This window comes from Zonotrichia leucophrys, chromosome 10, assembly GCF_028769735.1.
Source record: "Zonotrichia leucophrys gambelii isolate GWCS_2022_RI chromosome 10, RI_Zleu_2.0, whole genome shotgun sequence".
In the NCBI taxonomy this organism is placed as follows: domain Eukaryota; kingdom Metazoa; phylum Chordata; class Aves; order Passeriformes; family Passerellidae; genus Zonotrichia; species Zonotrichia leucophrys.
Window position 1 is genome coordinate 1034507 of NC_088180.1, and position 18498 is coordinate 1053004.

General features: G+C 44.4%; 1 protein-coding gene across 2 annotated transcripts in view; it reads right to left on the reverse strand.

Moving 5' to 3' along the window:
- Nucleotides 1-17440, reverse strand: part of RORA (RAR related orphan receptor A) — a 357103-nt gene extending 339663 nt beyond the window's left edge. The window contains exons 1-2 of one of the 2 annotated variants that reach the window (XM_064722610.1): nt 17408-17440; nt 16765-17009 (exon numbers count right to left, since the gene is read on the reverse strand). In XM_064722610.1, the coding sequence (XP_064578680.1) occupies nt 16765-16936 (172 nt within the window). In that variant the 5' untranslated portion in view covers nt 16937-17009; nt 17408-17440. Of the gene's footprint in view, nt 1-16764; nt 17056-17407 lie in introns of those variants that run through there. The other variant, XM_064722611.1, reaches the window with a different exon arrangement.
- Nucleotides 17441-18498: the final 1058 nt, after the last annotated feature.

Consider the following 18498-nt stretch of genomic DNA (forward strand, 5'->3'; position numbering starts at 1 on the left):
TGGTTAATTCTACTGAGATAATAAAAGCTGAAAGGATGACAAACAATGTTTTGGATAATTCCAGTTTCTGAATTCTACTGTGACCCACCCTTAAAAAGAATGAAGTACCTGCCCTGGCACTTCCATCTTCCAAACTGGCACTCAGTCTAAAATACAGGAACGTTTACAGGTCCCATTTATAAAAATGGCTCAGAGTTTCCAAGTGACACAGACCCATAAGGGGAGGTGAATTTTCTCAACTGTTCCACGAAAGCAAACACAGCACACACGTCATTATCAATTAGGCAATGTTCATTTTCCTTTCTTGATGATCCACCTTTCCTCCAGGACTATAAATATTTTAAAATTAAATATCCACCAGCTCCCACCATCTACATGTTGGAAAAAAAGCTCTTAGGAAATCTGCTCAGCTCAGAAACGAACGCTGAAACAAACTGTTTGAATAAATATAAGCACATTTTAGAAATAATTCTTGTGTTAGAAAAATTACTCCCACTTGGGTGTGATAAATGCTAAGAGTAAATTTTTTTCTGCTTCCTTCCCCCATACAGAAAAGAAGGAAAGAAATCAATGTTGTTTTGCTGCATATTTAACACATAATATCTTGGTAACAATTGCATTAGCAAGATTCAAACAGCGAGGAGACCAAAAGCTTACCTGATCTCTTGGGATGCAGTACAACCTACTTCAAAAGGACAACATTAGGTATTGAGGAAGTAAGGAGAAAGGAATAGAAATATCTGTTGAAATTCTAAAATGGGAATTTTAATTCAGACATCAGTGATCTCAGGAAATATGCAAAAATTAGACAACAGAAACTGAAACCATTTTTAATAGCTGAATATAAAAAGAGTCTTCAGTAGAACTGACAAAATGATGATGGATCAAGTAGCTGAAAATCAACTGACTAACAGTGATGAGAATTAATGGAGAGTCATTACATTATTAACAGGATTTGCATGATGCCTCAATTCAAGCTCCTTGTACCAAGATTGCAGGAGTATTGTTGATATTTGGCCTGGAAGCTCAGTTCCATTTCCAACCTACTGCTGAATTTGATCCGTGTTTGAAACACGAGGTGTACCATGCACAGTGCAATATTCAGTCATGGCAGCTGCTGCTTTGGAGGTTGACATGAGAAGAGTCCATTCCCACTGACAGCCAAGAGCCCATCTCTTCTCCAGCTTCTGGAGGGTACACAAGCCTCCTTTTTCCTCCAAAGTCTATCAAACACACCTTTCTCCAGTGCTGAACACATGAACGAAAAAGCAGATCTCGGGTTTGTTTCTCTGGCTAAAGCCCACAGCAGTGATCCATCTCCCTTTTGCTGGAAAAGGTTCACTCAAATACAGCTTCAAACTGGAACTAACAACCAGATTTCCTTTCCCATTTTAACAATCACCTGTCTCAGCAAGATACTGCTAATAAAAAGCTGAAAGGATGACTAACAATATTTTGGATATCTCTAGTTCCTGAAAGTGCCTTTGGATAAAATTTGCCCTTAATCCTTCTCTGTAACACAACTGCATACTAGCAACTCAAAGTTACATAACACACTGTGTTTCAATTCCTTTCACATCTCAGATCTGAAACCCCAGCTCACATTAAACAGTCTTTGATGGTTAACGATACCATGGAGCCAACACTCACATTTCAAGCTCAGAGCCCACAGCAGTGTCAGATGTGGCTCCAAGCAGAGCCTTCCCCACAGCCCCTGGTCCCTGGGCACTGCACAGGAGAGCACAGCTGTGCCCAGAGGGGAAGAGCTTCCAGAGAAAAGGAGATTTTAAAGCCCAACCATCCTTTTCGGTTTCTAGGTAAGGATTTGACCAGGCAGAACCACAGGAGACACTGCTGGCAAAGAATTCACTTTGTGGCTCTTGCTTTGCACTCTCCTGCAAGACCTTTGCCTCTTGGCAACTCAATGGCCACAGTGAGGACCTACCAGAGACAACAAACTGAATTAACCTCTTGCAGCACAAAAAATATAAAGTATGGGCATTTCAGCCCCCTGTCCCACCATACTGAGCACAGCACCTTTGGACACCTGGATCCAGGTGAACAAATGGGACAGTCAGAAAAGCACATCACATCCACACCACGTCCTTCCAGTCTCACCATGTGAGGCTTGAAACAAATGTGAAGGAATGGATACTCTCCCATTTGGAATATTGATGAGAACATTCAAACAGCAATAGGAAACAAGTTAATAACCACATCTGTGTCATTGCAAGGAATTTTTCCTCCAAAGTGTCTTCAAGGAAAATGTTAAGAGGCTAATTATTATGGCAATGCCTCAAATAAATTGTTTTTACATGTATTAGGAACTTCTCTACAGATTAGAAGCCTACCTGATATTGCAAAACTAAGTGATTGCCATATTGCTATTAACTGCACATTAGAAGACAAATTACAAATAAAAGTGTAATCTCCAAAAGTTGGCAAGTAGAGTGCTTAGTCCTTAATAAAGGCTGGTGGAAGTCATGCAGAATGGCTTCATATGATTTAAATCTAAAGTATGTTTTAAATTTAAATTACCTTCAAGGTATTAAAAATCTGTAATGCTTTAATTTTAATATAGCTTAATTATTCACTATACATTCTTGGTTTATGTCTATGAAACTTTCCCCTCAGTAAGGTCCAGCAGTTATAAGTCTCTCTGCTTAAAGTATGGGGGGGAAAAAGGGAAAAAACAGGAAAAATATGAAAAAAGGGTAAATCGAAAACAACGTGTTTACATCTAAAGCATTACATTGTAATGGAGAAATAATTACTTGTATGGAGAAATATCACATAGAGATGTCAGGATTACACAAAAACTTCAACTGTTTACATTTACATTTAAATGAGGTTGCAAAAATTAGACACTACCAGAGACAGACTGAAACCCAGTTTCTCTGTGCTGATCTGGTCAAAGTATGCTGAAAAATACTTATAACATGTAAGTACTTCCACCAAAAGAAGCAATACTGCTTACCTCCTACCACTGCCATCCATCTATTTTTTATCAAGTTTTAATACATAAAATCTTTTTGTTGCACACCCCAGGTCTGCAGTGTCCAGTTTGCTGAGGAATCTGAAGCCTTTCATATAAATAAATATAAATATAAACCAGGAAACTCCCCCGAGCAGCAGCGGTGTAAGTGCACCTTGGCTGGGGCTGAGCAGAGACAGATCCCTGCAATCTCCTGAGGATTGTTAAGCACTGCCTGTGGAGCAGAGCCTCTGCTAACACAGCAGTGACAAATAAAGTTGCTGTCCTCCCCAGCCCCCACTACCTCCAGCACATCAAGCTGTAACTCAATAGAAAGCAATTTCTAAGGAAAAAAAAAAAAAGCCAAAACAATGATGCTGGTTTTGCTACACTTGGACACACAACAAACTGATAAATGCTCCCTTCTGCTGGCAGGGCTGCACCCACACCAGAATTCAGACTGCAGTGCCAGGGAGAGTGTGGAATTTTCAATTCCTGTGCCAACAAGACCCACAGGTACCCCAGGACACGTGCATGGAGCTGCTCTGACAAAAGGACACCTCGACCAGACGCTGGGCAAGAAGGAAAACCATTAAGGCACAGCTGCTGTCTCCTCATCCAACATGGACAGAGGGAAAAATGCCAAATTTCTTCATACCTGTCCTTCTGGGGGCAATGGACACCTAAAAAGTCAAACTTTCAAGTACCTTTGTAGCACTTCAGTGGTGTGGTGCTGCTGACTCAGTCCACAGCCAGGGAAACAATGGGGCACCTCTCTTACACCTTTCTGTGTCCCCACCATCTGTCCCTCAGCACATCTCAGCACAGAGCTGCACAGAGTGTGGCCCACAAGCACTTCCAAGACTTCTCAACTCTGATCATAACCTGGATAGACCTGAAGGAGCAACGTTTCTGATGCAGCAACGTGCAATTCCTTATTCCCATGCAGGGAAATGAGAGGAATGAATGAAATGGGAACAGAGTCCAGAATCCATAAAATGCTGACTCTGACATTCCACCTTTACTCTGCCCCCTCTCACACATTACAGTGTCCCCTCACTTATATTACAATAACATGGGATTCCCTTATTACCTTATTGCCCAAACACAGTCTTAGGCACATCATGTCCACAATAAATTCATTATAGCCTTACACTTTTTGTGACAAATACCACACAGGCAGGAGAGCAGTTCTAAAGCATCTTGGAATCTTAGGACACTAAGATTTAAGTAAGTCAGTATAAATAAAATTACTGCTGTAACTAAAATATATTCTGCTCCTAAGGGAGAAAGGACACAAGACAGAGAGTAACATGAATCCTGAATTTCATGTGTACCATTACTTGACTACTTTTTAAAGTAATTTCTCTTACCAACAAAAACCAGTGGGTAGTAGCCTCTAATATTAGGTTTAGTGCTTTTCCAAAGAGCCCAGATTCTGTCCCAGGACTGCCTACCACCGAGCAAATTCAGCCCTCAAGTCACTGACAAGGGTTTGAAGAAGGAACTCCTTCAGAGATGCCCCACAAGTTAACACCAAACAACAACAACAACAGGTATCTTAGAAGAAACTACCAATCCCAAGCCCTTCCCCCCAAATAAAAGCACCAGGGAAAACAGCATAAGCCTTTTCAAGAGAAGGCTGGAACTTACCATCTCACCATTTAGGTGACAAGATGTGTTTGCTTCATAAAGAGTCCTCACAGCACCCCACAGTTAGTTCACAACTCTTTTTCTTTCCTTTATTTTTTTTTCCAAATCTTTGCACTGCTGCTGGACCATAAAAACAGGCTTTCATTTTAATCTGCTTAACACACTGTGGGAAAGGGCTTCTAATTTCACAGGACCGAGATAAGACAAATAATTCATCTAACACATTAGCACAACATCTGTGGCAAAAGAATTTAGTCAGAGCTCATTGGAAACAATAGGGTGCTGCAGCAAATCTGAGGCAACTGTCTGAGACCACACCATGCACTAAAACACATTTTATTACATTCCACAGCAAAGACAAGATCACAGAATAAGAGTATATTAATTGTACAGAGGAAATAAGGCAGTAAATTCCCCTCCCCTCAGCAGACACTGTAGCTTCCCCCACTACTCCAGTTCTTTTGCAAATGTTTGGGGTTTTTTTTCCAGGCCATTCTCCAAATCAGTCATCTTTCTTTTGTGCCCTTTCATTACACTTCTTCCTTAAGTTCCACATCTTTCTTTTACTGTTCATTACCCAAAACTACCCTGCTCCCCCTTTGGCTTCATTTACTTCCTTTCTGGGTTTGTTTTTACATTTTCTATTGCTGCCTTTCCAGAGCCAAGTTTGCTTCCAGTGTGCGTTCTGCTGTGCGCAGAGAAAAGCAATGCAACAAAATATTTTCAGTATATTGGCACGAGTTTCCACCTCACCACTTGTGATCATTTGCTCTCAAATCCCTAAAGACATTCTGCTTTGAACCTCTGCTGTGGCAAAGAAAACAAAGGATACGTGGAAGAAATTCTGAGGAGACTTGCCAATGCAGAGATCTGTGACAAGCCATTTCTGCGGCCTCTAAAGTGGCTGAAAACAACAGGAAGGTGGACTTGGGAACGCTGGAAACCCAACACTGAGGCCAAACACAGCTTGCTAAATGGAAGCCCCTGGTTATCTGTAAACCTAGCTGCTCTGCTAATCCTGCCTTCATCCAGGAGCTTTTGTCCTTATCCTCTCTAAGGTGAATGCTGTATGGGGGAGCGTTCTTCAGAGAACTGAAACCAAAGATTTTAGTGACAGACTGCCTTGAGCACTGCTGGGGAAAGTTAATGACTAGCTAGAATTTTGGAAGGATCTTGCTTCCGTTTCAAAAGCAAAACAAAAAATCTTTCCTTGTTCTTTTGCACAGCCTTGGATTCTGCACTGCATGTCACACTAAAGCATCTCTGGGATACCGCTGACCTGCCCTGGCAATTTCAGTGGGGTATTATTATCCAAAAAATTAACAACCGCAAGTTTTCATGAACTTGAACTGTGAATCTCTAAGAGGAGGCCAAGTGGTATAGTGTGATTTACTCAGGAAAAAAAAAAAAAACAAAACAGGAAAATAATTCAGTTATGATCAATCCACGTTACAGGCAGCCAATATTGAGAGAGAAAAATACCAATAAGGCAGGCCACCTCAACAGACAGCTTATTAAATTCTCTGAAGCTAAATCCCTACAATCAGTTCACCTTTCCCTTCATTTTTTTCCATCACAAAACAAAAAGGACTTTTTGACTGTTATAAGGACAGAGCTAAGGTGTCAGTGGCTACAAATTAAAACCTTTAGTAAACTTAGCAAACACACTCCATTTACAGCAACGGACAAGTGCAGCTCAGGTTCTGTACCTGAGGAAATTCTTGCTCATCTCCTAACAGCTATTCTGAAGTAGTGATAGAAATTCTTCTCCAGCAATGAAGCCACAGTATGATCCTGAAAGCAAAATTATACCAGGGTAACAATGTATCTGCCAAAATAATTACCACTACTCACCCAGCCCTACCTACCATGAAAACTAGTTAATTCATCTTTTATCCAGAGTCATTTTCATTGGTGCTAAAATTTCTTACTTTTCATAAACCATTTCCCAGGGCAGTTCCTGATTCCTTGCAGCTCTCTCCTGGTCTTACTCTACACTAAAGGGTCCTACCCCTGAAATCAAGAGAAGCACTCAAGATGCTCAATATTTAGCACACACATGAACTGTCACAGATCCATGATCAGTGTTTAGCACACACATGAACTGTCACAGGATCCATGTTCAGTGTTTAGCACACACATGAACTGTCACAGATCCATGCTCAGTGTTTAGCACACACATGGACTGTCACAGATCCATGCTCAGTGTTTAGCACACACATGAACTGTCACAGATCCATGATCAGTGTTTAGCACACACATGAACTGTCACAGATCCATGATCAGTGTTTAGCACACACATGAACTGTCACAGATCCATGCTCAGTGTTTAGCACACACATGCACTGTCACACATCCATGCTCAGTGTTTAGCACACACATGAACTGTCACACATCCATGCTCAGTGTTTAGCACACACATGAACTGTCACAGATCCATGCTCAGCACAAAGCACACACATGAACTGTCACAGATCCATGCTCAGTGTTTAGCACACACATGAACTGTCACAGATCCATGCTCAGTGTTTAGCACACACATGAACTGTCACAGGATCCATGCTCAGTGTTTAGCACACACATGAACTGTCACAGATCCATGCTCAGTGTTTAGCACACACATGAACTGTCACAGATCCATGCTCAGTGTTTAGCACACACATGAACTGTCACAGATCCATGTTCAGCACAAAGCACACACATGAACTGTCACAGGATCCATGCTCAGTGTTTAGCACACACATGAACTGTCACAGATCCATGCTCAGTGTTTAGCACACACATGGACTGTCACACATCCATGCTCAGTGTTTAGCACACACATGAACTGTCACAGGATCCATGCTCAGTGTTTAGCACACACATGAACTGTCACAGATCCATGCTCAGTGTTTAGCACACACATGAACTGTCACAGATCCATGCTCAGTGTTTAGCACACACATGAACTGTCACAGATCCATGTTCAGCACAAAGCACACACATGAACTGTCACAGGGTCCATGCTCAGTGTTTAGCACACACATGGACTGTCACACATCCATGCTCAGTGTTTAGCACACACATGCACTGTCACACATCCATGCTCAGTGTTTAGCACACACATGAACTGTCACACATCCATGCTCAGTGTTTAGCACACACATGAACTGTCACAGGATCCATGATCAGTGTTTAGCACACACATGAACTGTCACAGATCCATGATCAGTGTTTAGCACACACATGAACTGTCACAGGATCCATGCTCAGTGTTTAGCACACACATGAACTGTCACAGATCCATGCTCAGTGTTTAGCACACACATGAACTGTCACAGATCCATGCTCAGCACAAAGCACACACATGAACTGTCACAGATCCATGCTCAGTGTTTAGCACACACATGGACTGTCACAGATCCATGCTCAGTGTTTAGCACACACATGAACTGTCACAGATCCAGCCTCTGCCAAGACAGCAGGACACCTCTGTTGGTCAAGGGCTGCTTTTGTGCTGCCAACATAGGACTGACCTAATCTTATCTCTGCCAGATTCACACTCATGAAAATCAGATCACTTCTTAAAAATACACCTGATTCCAGCAGAAAATTACAACATTAAGAGTGGTGAGTGGAAATGAAATCTCTGGAAACAACTTAATGGTTTGGTTTTCTAAAGACTCTCCAAGTGTAAGCCTGCCTGGCTACTGCTGGATGGGCAGGATTGCTAAGGGACTGGAAGTACACTACCACTGCACATTGCTTTGTCCATTATTCCTCCAAGCACCAGCCCTGGAAAGAGTTGCTTTTGTACTCAAACTTCCATGAATTATCTCAGAAGCTCTCTGACTGCACACAAGATGTCAGCAGTTCAGAGGACACTTCATTAGAGTTTTTAAAAGGCCTCTCTAACAACCCCGGCAGTAAAGGACCCTTTGCTAACTTCTATAATGACAACACAAATGACTAACAAAACTCCTCTTGAAGATTACACAAATGAAGCAAGATTCAGAGGGAGATTTCTGATATGCCCTAGTTTCCTTTGAGATTGATTTCATTTTATTTTATTTTTTAATATACAAAGGATTTAGGAGATGCTTTATGCTGACAGCTTTCTTACTTCAAGTAAAGTATTAGCAAAAGCTGTACTTCAGCCTGTCTTATCAAATTTCAAGACTTCTTACAAAGAAATAGTTTAAACCTTACCTTTCTGCCCTTAGTTAAAAGATGTAATGCAGCAGAGGCCTCTGATTTACATTTGGCACAGACTTTGGCAAAGTCATCTGTTAGTTCATAAAAAGGCATTCTTTCCTACCTCTGCATTTGAAGAGAAACTCTGAGGGGAAATCCTACTTTAAAGTATTCTTGTAATTCCACTACAGGAATAAAATAAACCCCATAATCAGTATTTCACAAGTCTTGGCCTTGGTTTTATCCTTGACTGTATCTAACAGACCTTGCTTCAGCGCCAAAACACTCCGGCCAAGCTCTACTAATACATAATTTAAATTTTCCCAATGCTGTCTACAGTTTTGCATATATATTTATTTCAGAAGTGCATGGCATAGACTTCTACATAACTATGGAAAAAATTCCTGTCTCACAGGTCAGGAGCTGGCAATGCTATTGGATGCACATCAACAGCACTTTGCTCTATGGTCTGCCTCTGGGGTTTGATTTTTATTTTTCCTTCTGTCTTCTTTCAGCCATATTGTCAAAACTAGCTGCAGAGTTCCAGGCCATATATTCCCCATTCTTCACACAAACCACCTCTTTGGACAAGCATGCCATTTAAAAAGATATTTATAAATGTACTAAAATAATATTAAAGAAAAAAAAGGGGAGAGGGGGCTCTCTGTCAAATCTTCTTCTAGGGGCTATAATTTCCATCACCTCTGCATATGAAATACTTCCAAATACATTTGAACAGTTGCAAAACTAAAGCACACAGACATATTGTTAATTAATGCTGTAAAAACCCCACAGTCTGTATGAAATGAAACATTTAAAAAGAACAGCAGCCCCACAGTTTTTCACCCCATGATCACCACACCTGCCTCATTAATCTCCTGCACCCATGTGAAGTAAATACATAGTACAACTACAAACTAAAAATCAACAAAGCCTTTAAAATGGTTTAATTTGATTCTGCCAGGGAGGTTATCATAATCCAACTCTGCTTTCTCACATTCTGCTGGCAATTTCTCTCAGCTCAGTTTCCACACTAACTTTGTTCTCCATCTCACAATCTCTCATGCTGTTATAATGCCAGCTCAAACGCTGTTTGTAACAGCGCAGCAATTTCTCTGAAGTTGCCAGCTTCATAGTGTGTTCCTTTAGAAGTGCATGGAAATTATTAGATTAAATTACAAATGAAAGACTCTGCAGTCGGCCATTATTACCAGGACATTTATGTACATTCAGTTGATCAGGAATTCTGACTTCTGTTCCTTTGCAGATCCTCTGTTTATACTCCGTTCTGCCAAATTACATGGGAAGTGAAATTGAAGACAACTGGAAAAGAGCTGTATTTTCCCCACAGTCACCAATATCCTCACACGACAAGGCTTGACACCCACCTCCCCCATTCCCTACTGGCTCAGTGTCAAGAGATCCCCTAGAACCATTTTTAAAACCTCTGTGAATACGAGCACATCTCACAGATAGCAACTCATTATTTAAGGAATTCACCAGAAAAGAAATTTGCTTTACAAAGCAAGACCTGCAACATCCCAGGCGTCCCCCCTGGTTTATATGATTTCACATACCAGCACGGAACCAAACAATTAATACATCCAGAAATACCTGAAAACATTGATCATTCTGCAACTGGTGATCACAATAGGGTAAGCAGCAGGATCTTCAATTATCTCACTGCTGGGGGTATCATTTTCAGGAAGGTATTTCAAACCAATTTCTTGACCATACACTGCCACTGAAAATATCTAGTAATTTTCTACAGGAATAGAGCTGTTTGACCCAATTCCAATGCAGATAATTATATTATCTGTATCCAAAATCCCTCTGAGTGTTTCAATCAGGTATGGTATTCTTCACTTTCCGTTCTGATCTGCTTAGCATGGCTGAGCACCATTAAACAGCTGTCAGATTCCACACAAGAAGTGGCTGGATTTCAGTAATAAGCAAAATGGTTCCCAATAGTGTTTGAAACACCTGGGGATCCTTCCAAATGAACAGTGCAATGAGGCTAAACTATAGGATTAAACTGCTGTAAAATAAGCCCCACAATTTCTTCATGAAAATACACACCCCAATACACTTGGTCTCTGAAGAGCTCAGTTGTTGCCAAGAATGAAACATACCTAGATGAGACTTCAGATAACGCTATGAGGAATAATTCACAACCTTTACATTCAAGAAATTAGACAATTAACTCCTCCTGACACACAGCCCAAGCTGTTCTCATGTTTCTATCAGCACAGACCATCTACAACAGATATGCTGAAGTGCTAAACTGTGAGTCACTGAACAGAGCTCGCTGTTAGTTCAGCTATCACAAAATAAAATACCAGGCTCTTCTTCATTTTCAGTCCACAGAGGTTTTATAGAAAACATTTAAAGAAGAAGTGAGCTAACTGATTGTGAATACAGTTACTCAGAAGTGAAAAGAAGGTTTCTAATCATCAGACAACAAAGCTGTAGAGGAGCCTCCTATCAGAACACCGAGACCAAACAAAATCCTTAACATCCCTAAAAACCAAGTGTTTCTGACACCAAATGTGCACCGTGGGTCTGGTGACAGCAGGGGACTCAGCCTCTGCTCTGCAGGGCCCATCTCTGCACACCTGGAAGAATCTGTGCAGGTAAGGATGCCTGGCCTGTCTGCCAGCTGTGAGAACAAATAAAGCCAACAGCTCTGTACAGTGCATTTCCAAAAGGGATTATCAGGGCTACAAAGGCAGCCCCAGCAATAGGTGAAATGCAAAATACTTGAAAAGAGAGTCAAAGAAAACAAGACACAGAAATCTGCATATGAAGTGTGGATGCTTCCACACATTCAGGAAGTTTCTTCAACACTTTTCCCACCAGAACTTCCTCTTCTGCTAAAGCCATGGAAAACTGCAGAACCTCCTCAGCAAGCTCAGGTCCAGGTAAAAGTGTGACAAACTGCACAGCACCCACACTCCCAGGGCATTCACAGACACTCCAAATTCTCATTTCTTTTTTCATTTTTTCAATTCATTTCGATTTCATTTTTTCCTACAAGTGCCTGTCACTGAAAACACGCTCTTAAAAATATTTCAGTAAGGAATGGATCACCTATTCACAAATTAATTTCAAGAGTGATACAGACATCACAGTGATTTAAAACGAGGTTGGGTTTTTTCCCCTTTGCACTGGGATAGCTCTCAGATTAAATCCAGCAAAATCGACTGAGTCATTTCAGGTTTTCCCCAACATGTATTTTTGTAGCTTAAAAACAAATATCAGAAGGGAAAAAGAACAAAAAAGAACCTCGCAAAGCTGAAATTGCTCTTTCCATTCAGATGCAGTGCTATACCCAAACTGAAATTGTCACACAGCCCGTTAATCTCCATTACAAACTATGTTCTTTATTTAGTAAAATTACAGCATTTGGTTGAATGATAACAGTATTTACATACTGGTTTATGAGCTCCTGAGATGTTTCTCAAGCAAATAAAATAAGAGAATAGGTTACGGTTTATTGGAATAAGAGAACTGCATTGTTCCTAGGAGAACAACATACTGCTGCTATTATTGCTCCTATGCTACAAATGTTTAAAACAATGCTGTACTTTAAAGGATTCAAAGCACATATCATCTACCAAAATAGGACTAAATCAGTGGTGCATGCAGAATAGTCCCCAATGATGACAAAGGCAACCCAAAGAATCTACAGAAAGCATTCGAATTTACAAAATTGAAAGAGTCCTCCTGAAAACAACTTGCAAAATTTCGTATTGTGGCTATGCTCTGTAGAACAGTATAAATCCAGAAATTGATAAAATCTAGGGGAAAAAAAGGTATTTGTAAAGAAAAGAACACCACAAACCTATTGTTGTCGCTATGAATTATGTTACATCCCTACTTGTGGAGCATCACCCAAATTTTAAAAAAAGCACAAAAGCAAAATGCCACAATCTACCAGTAGAGAAAGGATCAGGATAAACAGATGACATCCAAAGGGCTCTGGAAAACAACAAATACACCCAGAACCTCAACAGCAAGAACAGAATAACAAGCACCTACATAGGTGCAGTTTTCAATTATTAAATATTAAGCATCATATAAGTATTTGCACATAGCATCACTCAGTGATGCAAGAGCTGTCTTAAATATTTTTCAGCAAGACATCCTCTCTTGACTTACCTCTGAGACCAAGAGCTCAGTTCCATACAAACTAAGCACTTTCTAGCAGATTTAAAAGCTTTTTATGTACTTTGCTTTCTAATGAGACAGTAGTTCTCTACTAAAATAGAGTTTATTCAATTACAACTATTTCTAGGGGGACTAATAGAATATTAAGCCTGAGACTGCAGCATGGGTAGAGCTCCATGGACATCCAGGCCTGCAAAGTGAAATAAATGTCAATAAAAGCCACAGTCCAGGGCCAGAGCTGGCGAGGGAAGCATTCCTTCTACCAAGCATGGCAAACCACAAACCCTTGTTGCAGAACACACACACACACTCAGACTGAAATCCAACCTGCTGGTCAGTGACTGGTCTTCAGAAAATTTTAACAACTACTGTCAGCACTAAAAACATCCCTCTGGGGGGAAACCAGGCCTTTTAATCCATCTCCTGCTTTTTCCAGTATGGTGACAATTTCCTAACAATCAGTTTTAATATCAGACTGCAGGGAATTTTTTGAAGCATGCAAGTATGCATGCATGCCCCCACATACTAAATATATCACATAACAACTCCCCATTTGAAAGGTGCTTTTGGTAACTCAGAATTTATGTGTTCAAGTTAAGTATTCTATGCAGCAACAAAACCAGCATAACCTCTGCAAAATAAAAACCAGGTTATGTAAGGATCTGGCGGTACAGACAGGTTTGTATATCAAGCAATAAAGTATTTTGAAGTTATAATATTATAATAACTAAAGCTTCACTTAAGAATTTATTCCACAGCAAACTTTCCCCAATTCTCCATCCACAGTCCTCTCTTTAATTTTATTTTCCTCATTCCTTATGTACACTGGTTATTATAAATCCTGATGTATCAAAGCAGCTTTGCAATGTGTGCAGCTATGAAATTCAAGGATATGAAACAAATATTTGTAGTGTTTGTCGAGTCAAAAATAAGGGTTTTTACACTTAGACAGGTGTATAAATGTGTACATATACCTAAATATCTGTGTACTTGTATCTATCCTCCACACAGCTCACATACGAGTCCAGAGCTGCCTGCTTACAACACATGGCAGAATTGAGACCCAAACAAGTAAATTTCTGAACTCAATACATAGCTGAACATATGAGCTTAAAAGGTAACAGTTCTAAAAATAATTTCACCTTTACTAGTCACACATTAAGGTCACATTGTTGCCATAAGATATAAAGGACCCTATTAAAAACAAAAAGGCAAGAAACCAAGTGCTATTTCAATAGCTTAAAAAAAAATTAAAAACCCCAAACCTACAAGTCTACAGGGACCCCTTACACCTAATCCATCCATCAAGTCCTGACTTCGAGGAGGCCAAAATGTTGTCATTGTCGTGTTTTGCTGTGTGGCTCTGTACCTCCAGGTTTTAACTATTAGAAAGGCACGATCAGCTGGTGTGTATTGTATAGGTCAATTTACTTCCAATACACTAATTTCTGCAACATTAGCACAGAATGCCAGCTACAATTCCCTTACTGTTTGCACTCTAGGAGTAGACTTGTATTTTCTGCCAACTCCATTACATCATCCGAAAAAACCCAAACACTCTTTTTTTTTTTTCCTTCCTCCCCAAATCCCTGCCACTCTCCTTTTCCTTCTCCCCTCTCCGTTCCCAAAGCGCTCGGCAATCACTGCCGGGAGCGTTATTTCGCTGTGCAGCCCGCCGAGCCCCGGCGCGCAGGGCTCTGGCCATTGTGCAGCCGGGGATGCCTCCCTCCATCACTGACCTTCGCTTTCCCACTCAGACTGTTACATAACGCAGAGCCTGCTGCGTGCGCGGCCGGCAGCCCGGGCAGCGGCGGCGTGTGCCGGGCCCTGCTCCTGCCCCTGCCCCAGCGAGCCCGGGGCAGCAGCGGGGACATGTGGGTCAGCAGGTTAGCAGGAGCACAGCCCCAACAATTCGGGAAAACACTCGCAGCGCCGGAGCCGCCCGGGCTTCCCAGCACCCCCCCCCTCCCCGCTCCTTTTCGCATCCATAGAGAAGCGACAGCCGAGTGTTACATAATTGATGGGATCCCAAAGTTGCCCCCTCCCCAAAGGCGGCGGGGCCCGCTGCCTCTGCCGGCAGCTCCATCTGCCCGCGCCGCCGGAGCGCTGGGCCGGAGAGCGGGAGGGGGCGCGTTGTGTAACACCCGCCAACTACGGCCGGCTCCGCAAACATCCAGAAAACTCCCCGACAAATTAAGGAAATTTTCTCCAGTGTTTCTGATTAACCTCGTTACATAAGGCGCTTGCATTCCAAATCCACTCTCGCAAGCTCTAAATATACCCCGCGCAGCCAAACGCTCCCTGCGCACACGCCCGTGGCCACCCGGCCTCCTCCGGCCGAGCCCGCTCCTCCTCGCCTCGGCATCCGCCGAACGGCGCGCTCCCCGCTCGCAAATCGCCTCTAATTAAATGTTTCGGCGTGTGACATCTCGATGGCTTTTACTGTACGCGGATTCCCTGAGTGGGAAGCTGCCTGGGAAGGGGGGGTGTGGCCAAAAGGGGAAAAATACTGTAAAACACAAGCCAACACATGATCAGCCATATTCCAACCTACAAGCCGAGCCCCCTCCGTCCGAGCAGAGACGGTCTCGCCGCTGCCCGCGGCCGGGCATCGCTGCCCCGGCCCCGCCGGCGGCCGCCCAGGGGGCTGCGCTCCCGCCGGGCACGTACTTTTCTCCGCCCGTCATTTCTTTCAACGGCCGTGTGTATTATTACATAGCGTTATTTAATTCATTTTTACCCATCACCGAGGGATTTTACCGAGCGAAGCCTCTCTAGCGCGCTCCCCCCTCTCGTAGGAGCAACGCTTCATAAATTATTTACAAGTAATTAAAGCCGCAGCCTCCTCCCTCTCGCACGTCTCGGCAAAACTCCGGCGGCGTTTGAAGCCGGGCCGCGCTCGGTGGCCGCGGCGGGAGCAGCCGGTCCCGCACGGCCCCGCACGGCAGCGCGCAGCTCTCCCGCCGCCGGCGCGGCTCGGGCCAAACTTCACCGCCCCGAGCACCTCCGGAGCCGGCCCGCACGACTCCGGGGCGCAGCCTGAGGCGGGAGGGCTTTGACAGCTGGCGGCGGAGAAGGGGGGCTCGTTTGTTCGCAGCGCTTTATTCGGGGGCCGGCGGAGAGCGGTAAGAGAACCCCCGGGCGCACGGAGACCCTCTGCGAAGTTGGGCACCCTCAACAACAGCAGCTACGAGATCATCCGCTCCGCGATGAAATAATTTTTAAGATACACTTAAATGAATTAAGGGAAAACAGCGCGCAACAGAGTGAATAAGTCACCCGCAAACCGCAAATCTCCTGTTTAATCACAGATCCCCCATTCACAACAAGCCACAGCACACCAGTTGAGAAACTGTCAAAAGGAGACAGACGAGGGGGAGAAAAAAGGGGGGGAGGAAGGACACTGCAGCTTTAAAAGTTTGTTCCCTTGAATCCCAATACTCCTGCTGTTGCTTTATATATTTATAAAATTATGTAATTTCAGGGGCACAGTACCCATCCGGATACCACAGGCAATAAACGAGAGGGACAGGAAAGCACCAAACCCCGCTCAATATTTTCATTGCATTTGTCCCTCCTCCTGCAGCAATTAAAAGAAGCTATAAAAGTTTGCAAGGTTTTGCAGGGGGTACAAGCCCGGCTTGTTTGCGTGCGCGGCTTCAGCAAGCACGAGCGATAAACCAGGGGATTAAATTGCTGCATTTCCCCCTTCTCTCTTACCCCCCTCTTCCTATTCCCACCCACCCCCCGATCCCACTCCCCCGGCCCCCTCCCCCTTCCCCAAGTCTCCCTACCTCTGCTGCTGCTGCTGCTGGAGTAGCTCTGCCTGCGGACGGGAGCCGGCGCATCGCTTTTCCGGGCAGGCTCCAGGTTCACCGGGGTGTCCCTGGCGCCGGCGGCCGCCTCGGAGACGCTGCTGCCCGGCTCACTGGCTGCTGGATCGGGGGCTGCCGGAGCCGACTCCATGTTTTTCCCAATGTAGATCGCTTGGAGATGGCGAGCTCCTACACTCCCTCTATCTTCTGTTTCCAGCGCAACTCTATGGTAGGAAAGCAGAAGGGAGAGAGCGAGCGTGATCCAGATGGGATGTGAGCTTGCCTGGCTGTGACCACAAGCAGCGCTAGCGAGAGCTGCACACCCCCCCGCCCCCGCACCCCCCGCGCTCCGCCGCCAGCCCCGCGCCCCACGCCCGGCACCGCCGCCCTCCGCCCGGCCCCGGCCCCGCCGCAGCGCCCGGAGCCGCGAGGGGCGGCGGCCGCGGGCTCCCTGCGAGCCCCGAGCGGGGCCGGCGCCGCACAAGGTGCTGCCATTGCCCAGGGCGGGCGGGGAGCCAGCCCGACCTCCGCCCGGGCCGGCACCGACGGCTCGGTGAGGTGATGGGGCCCGGGCGGCAGGGCCAGCGGGCCCGCCAGGAGCTCCCCTCCGCAGCCCCGGTACCGGCGGGAAGAGCTTCCACGCAGGGCTGTCTTCCCTCCCCCATGACTGCTTCAGCTGAAGCCGCATCAGAAGATGCCAGCTGTATTAAGCGTCTCAAGACCCACATGTTCAGCAGCCACGCAGCCGGAGAAGGCAACATTTCAGACAATACCTCTCTCTCAATGAAGTGCGCTTTGACATAGAACAAAAGGTGACTAGCAAGGTGCCAGAAAACCTCCAGATCTGGGCTGACTTCTGCAAGCACCCTTGTGCAGTTCACAGTCTCGGTAATGGTCAATTCCTTGTCGGCTGCCTGATGTTAAATCCAGTAACAGCTGCCACAAACACACCCTGGAGAACACATCGCTCGTGTACAACAGAGGCCATGTTCCCTGCAGCCCCACTGCCTCCTGCACACAAGGTGCTAAAGCTGCCTGCTTGGACTGCTCTGACTAGCAGCATATCCCGAGTAGACAAAATCACGATATTTTTACTGAAAGCGGTTCAAGCTTTTTCCAAATGGCACTTGGTCATGTGCAAGCAGCTGATATGCTACCTTCTGCCAACCAGGACTGCTGCTGCAGCTTTCAACACTGCTGGTACTGGTACCTGATGAAACTTTTAGGTAAACCCTGGGCAATTCCATATTCTGCAGTATGATCACCAGTACTGCACTGCTCTCCACAAATGGTGGCTGCTCAAACAGCTGTGGAAACGTACCATGAGTCCTGCTTGCCCCTGGAGCCTGTCCACAAATGGGGTTACATCTTGCCCGGCTGGTAGTCCTTTTGGTGAAAGGGTAGGACCTTGGGGCTGTTGATTTGGAAGTCCTGAAGTTCCAATTACCCGTGTCTGGAAAACAAACACCACAACAGTTTTGATTATCTCGTCTGCTTCCATCTCAGAGGAATGGGCAGCGATTGCAGAAGACAGAGCGCCATTAAAAAATTATTCTGCATTCACTTTCAGAGCATAAATAAATGTGAGATGGTCAAAGCTGGGCTCACAGACTTTGCCCACTGAGTAAAACCAGGTCTTGTTCTTTGTGATGAAGTACTGGGTTAGGGCAGGCCTGGGAGCACAGAGGGTATGGACACAAAAGGCTACCAGGT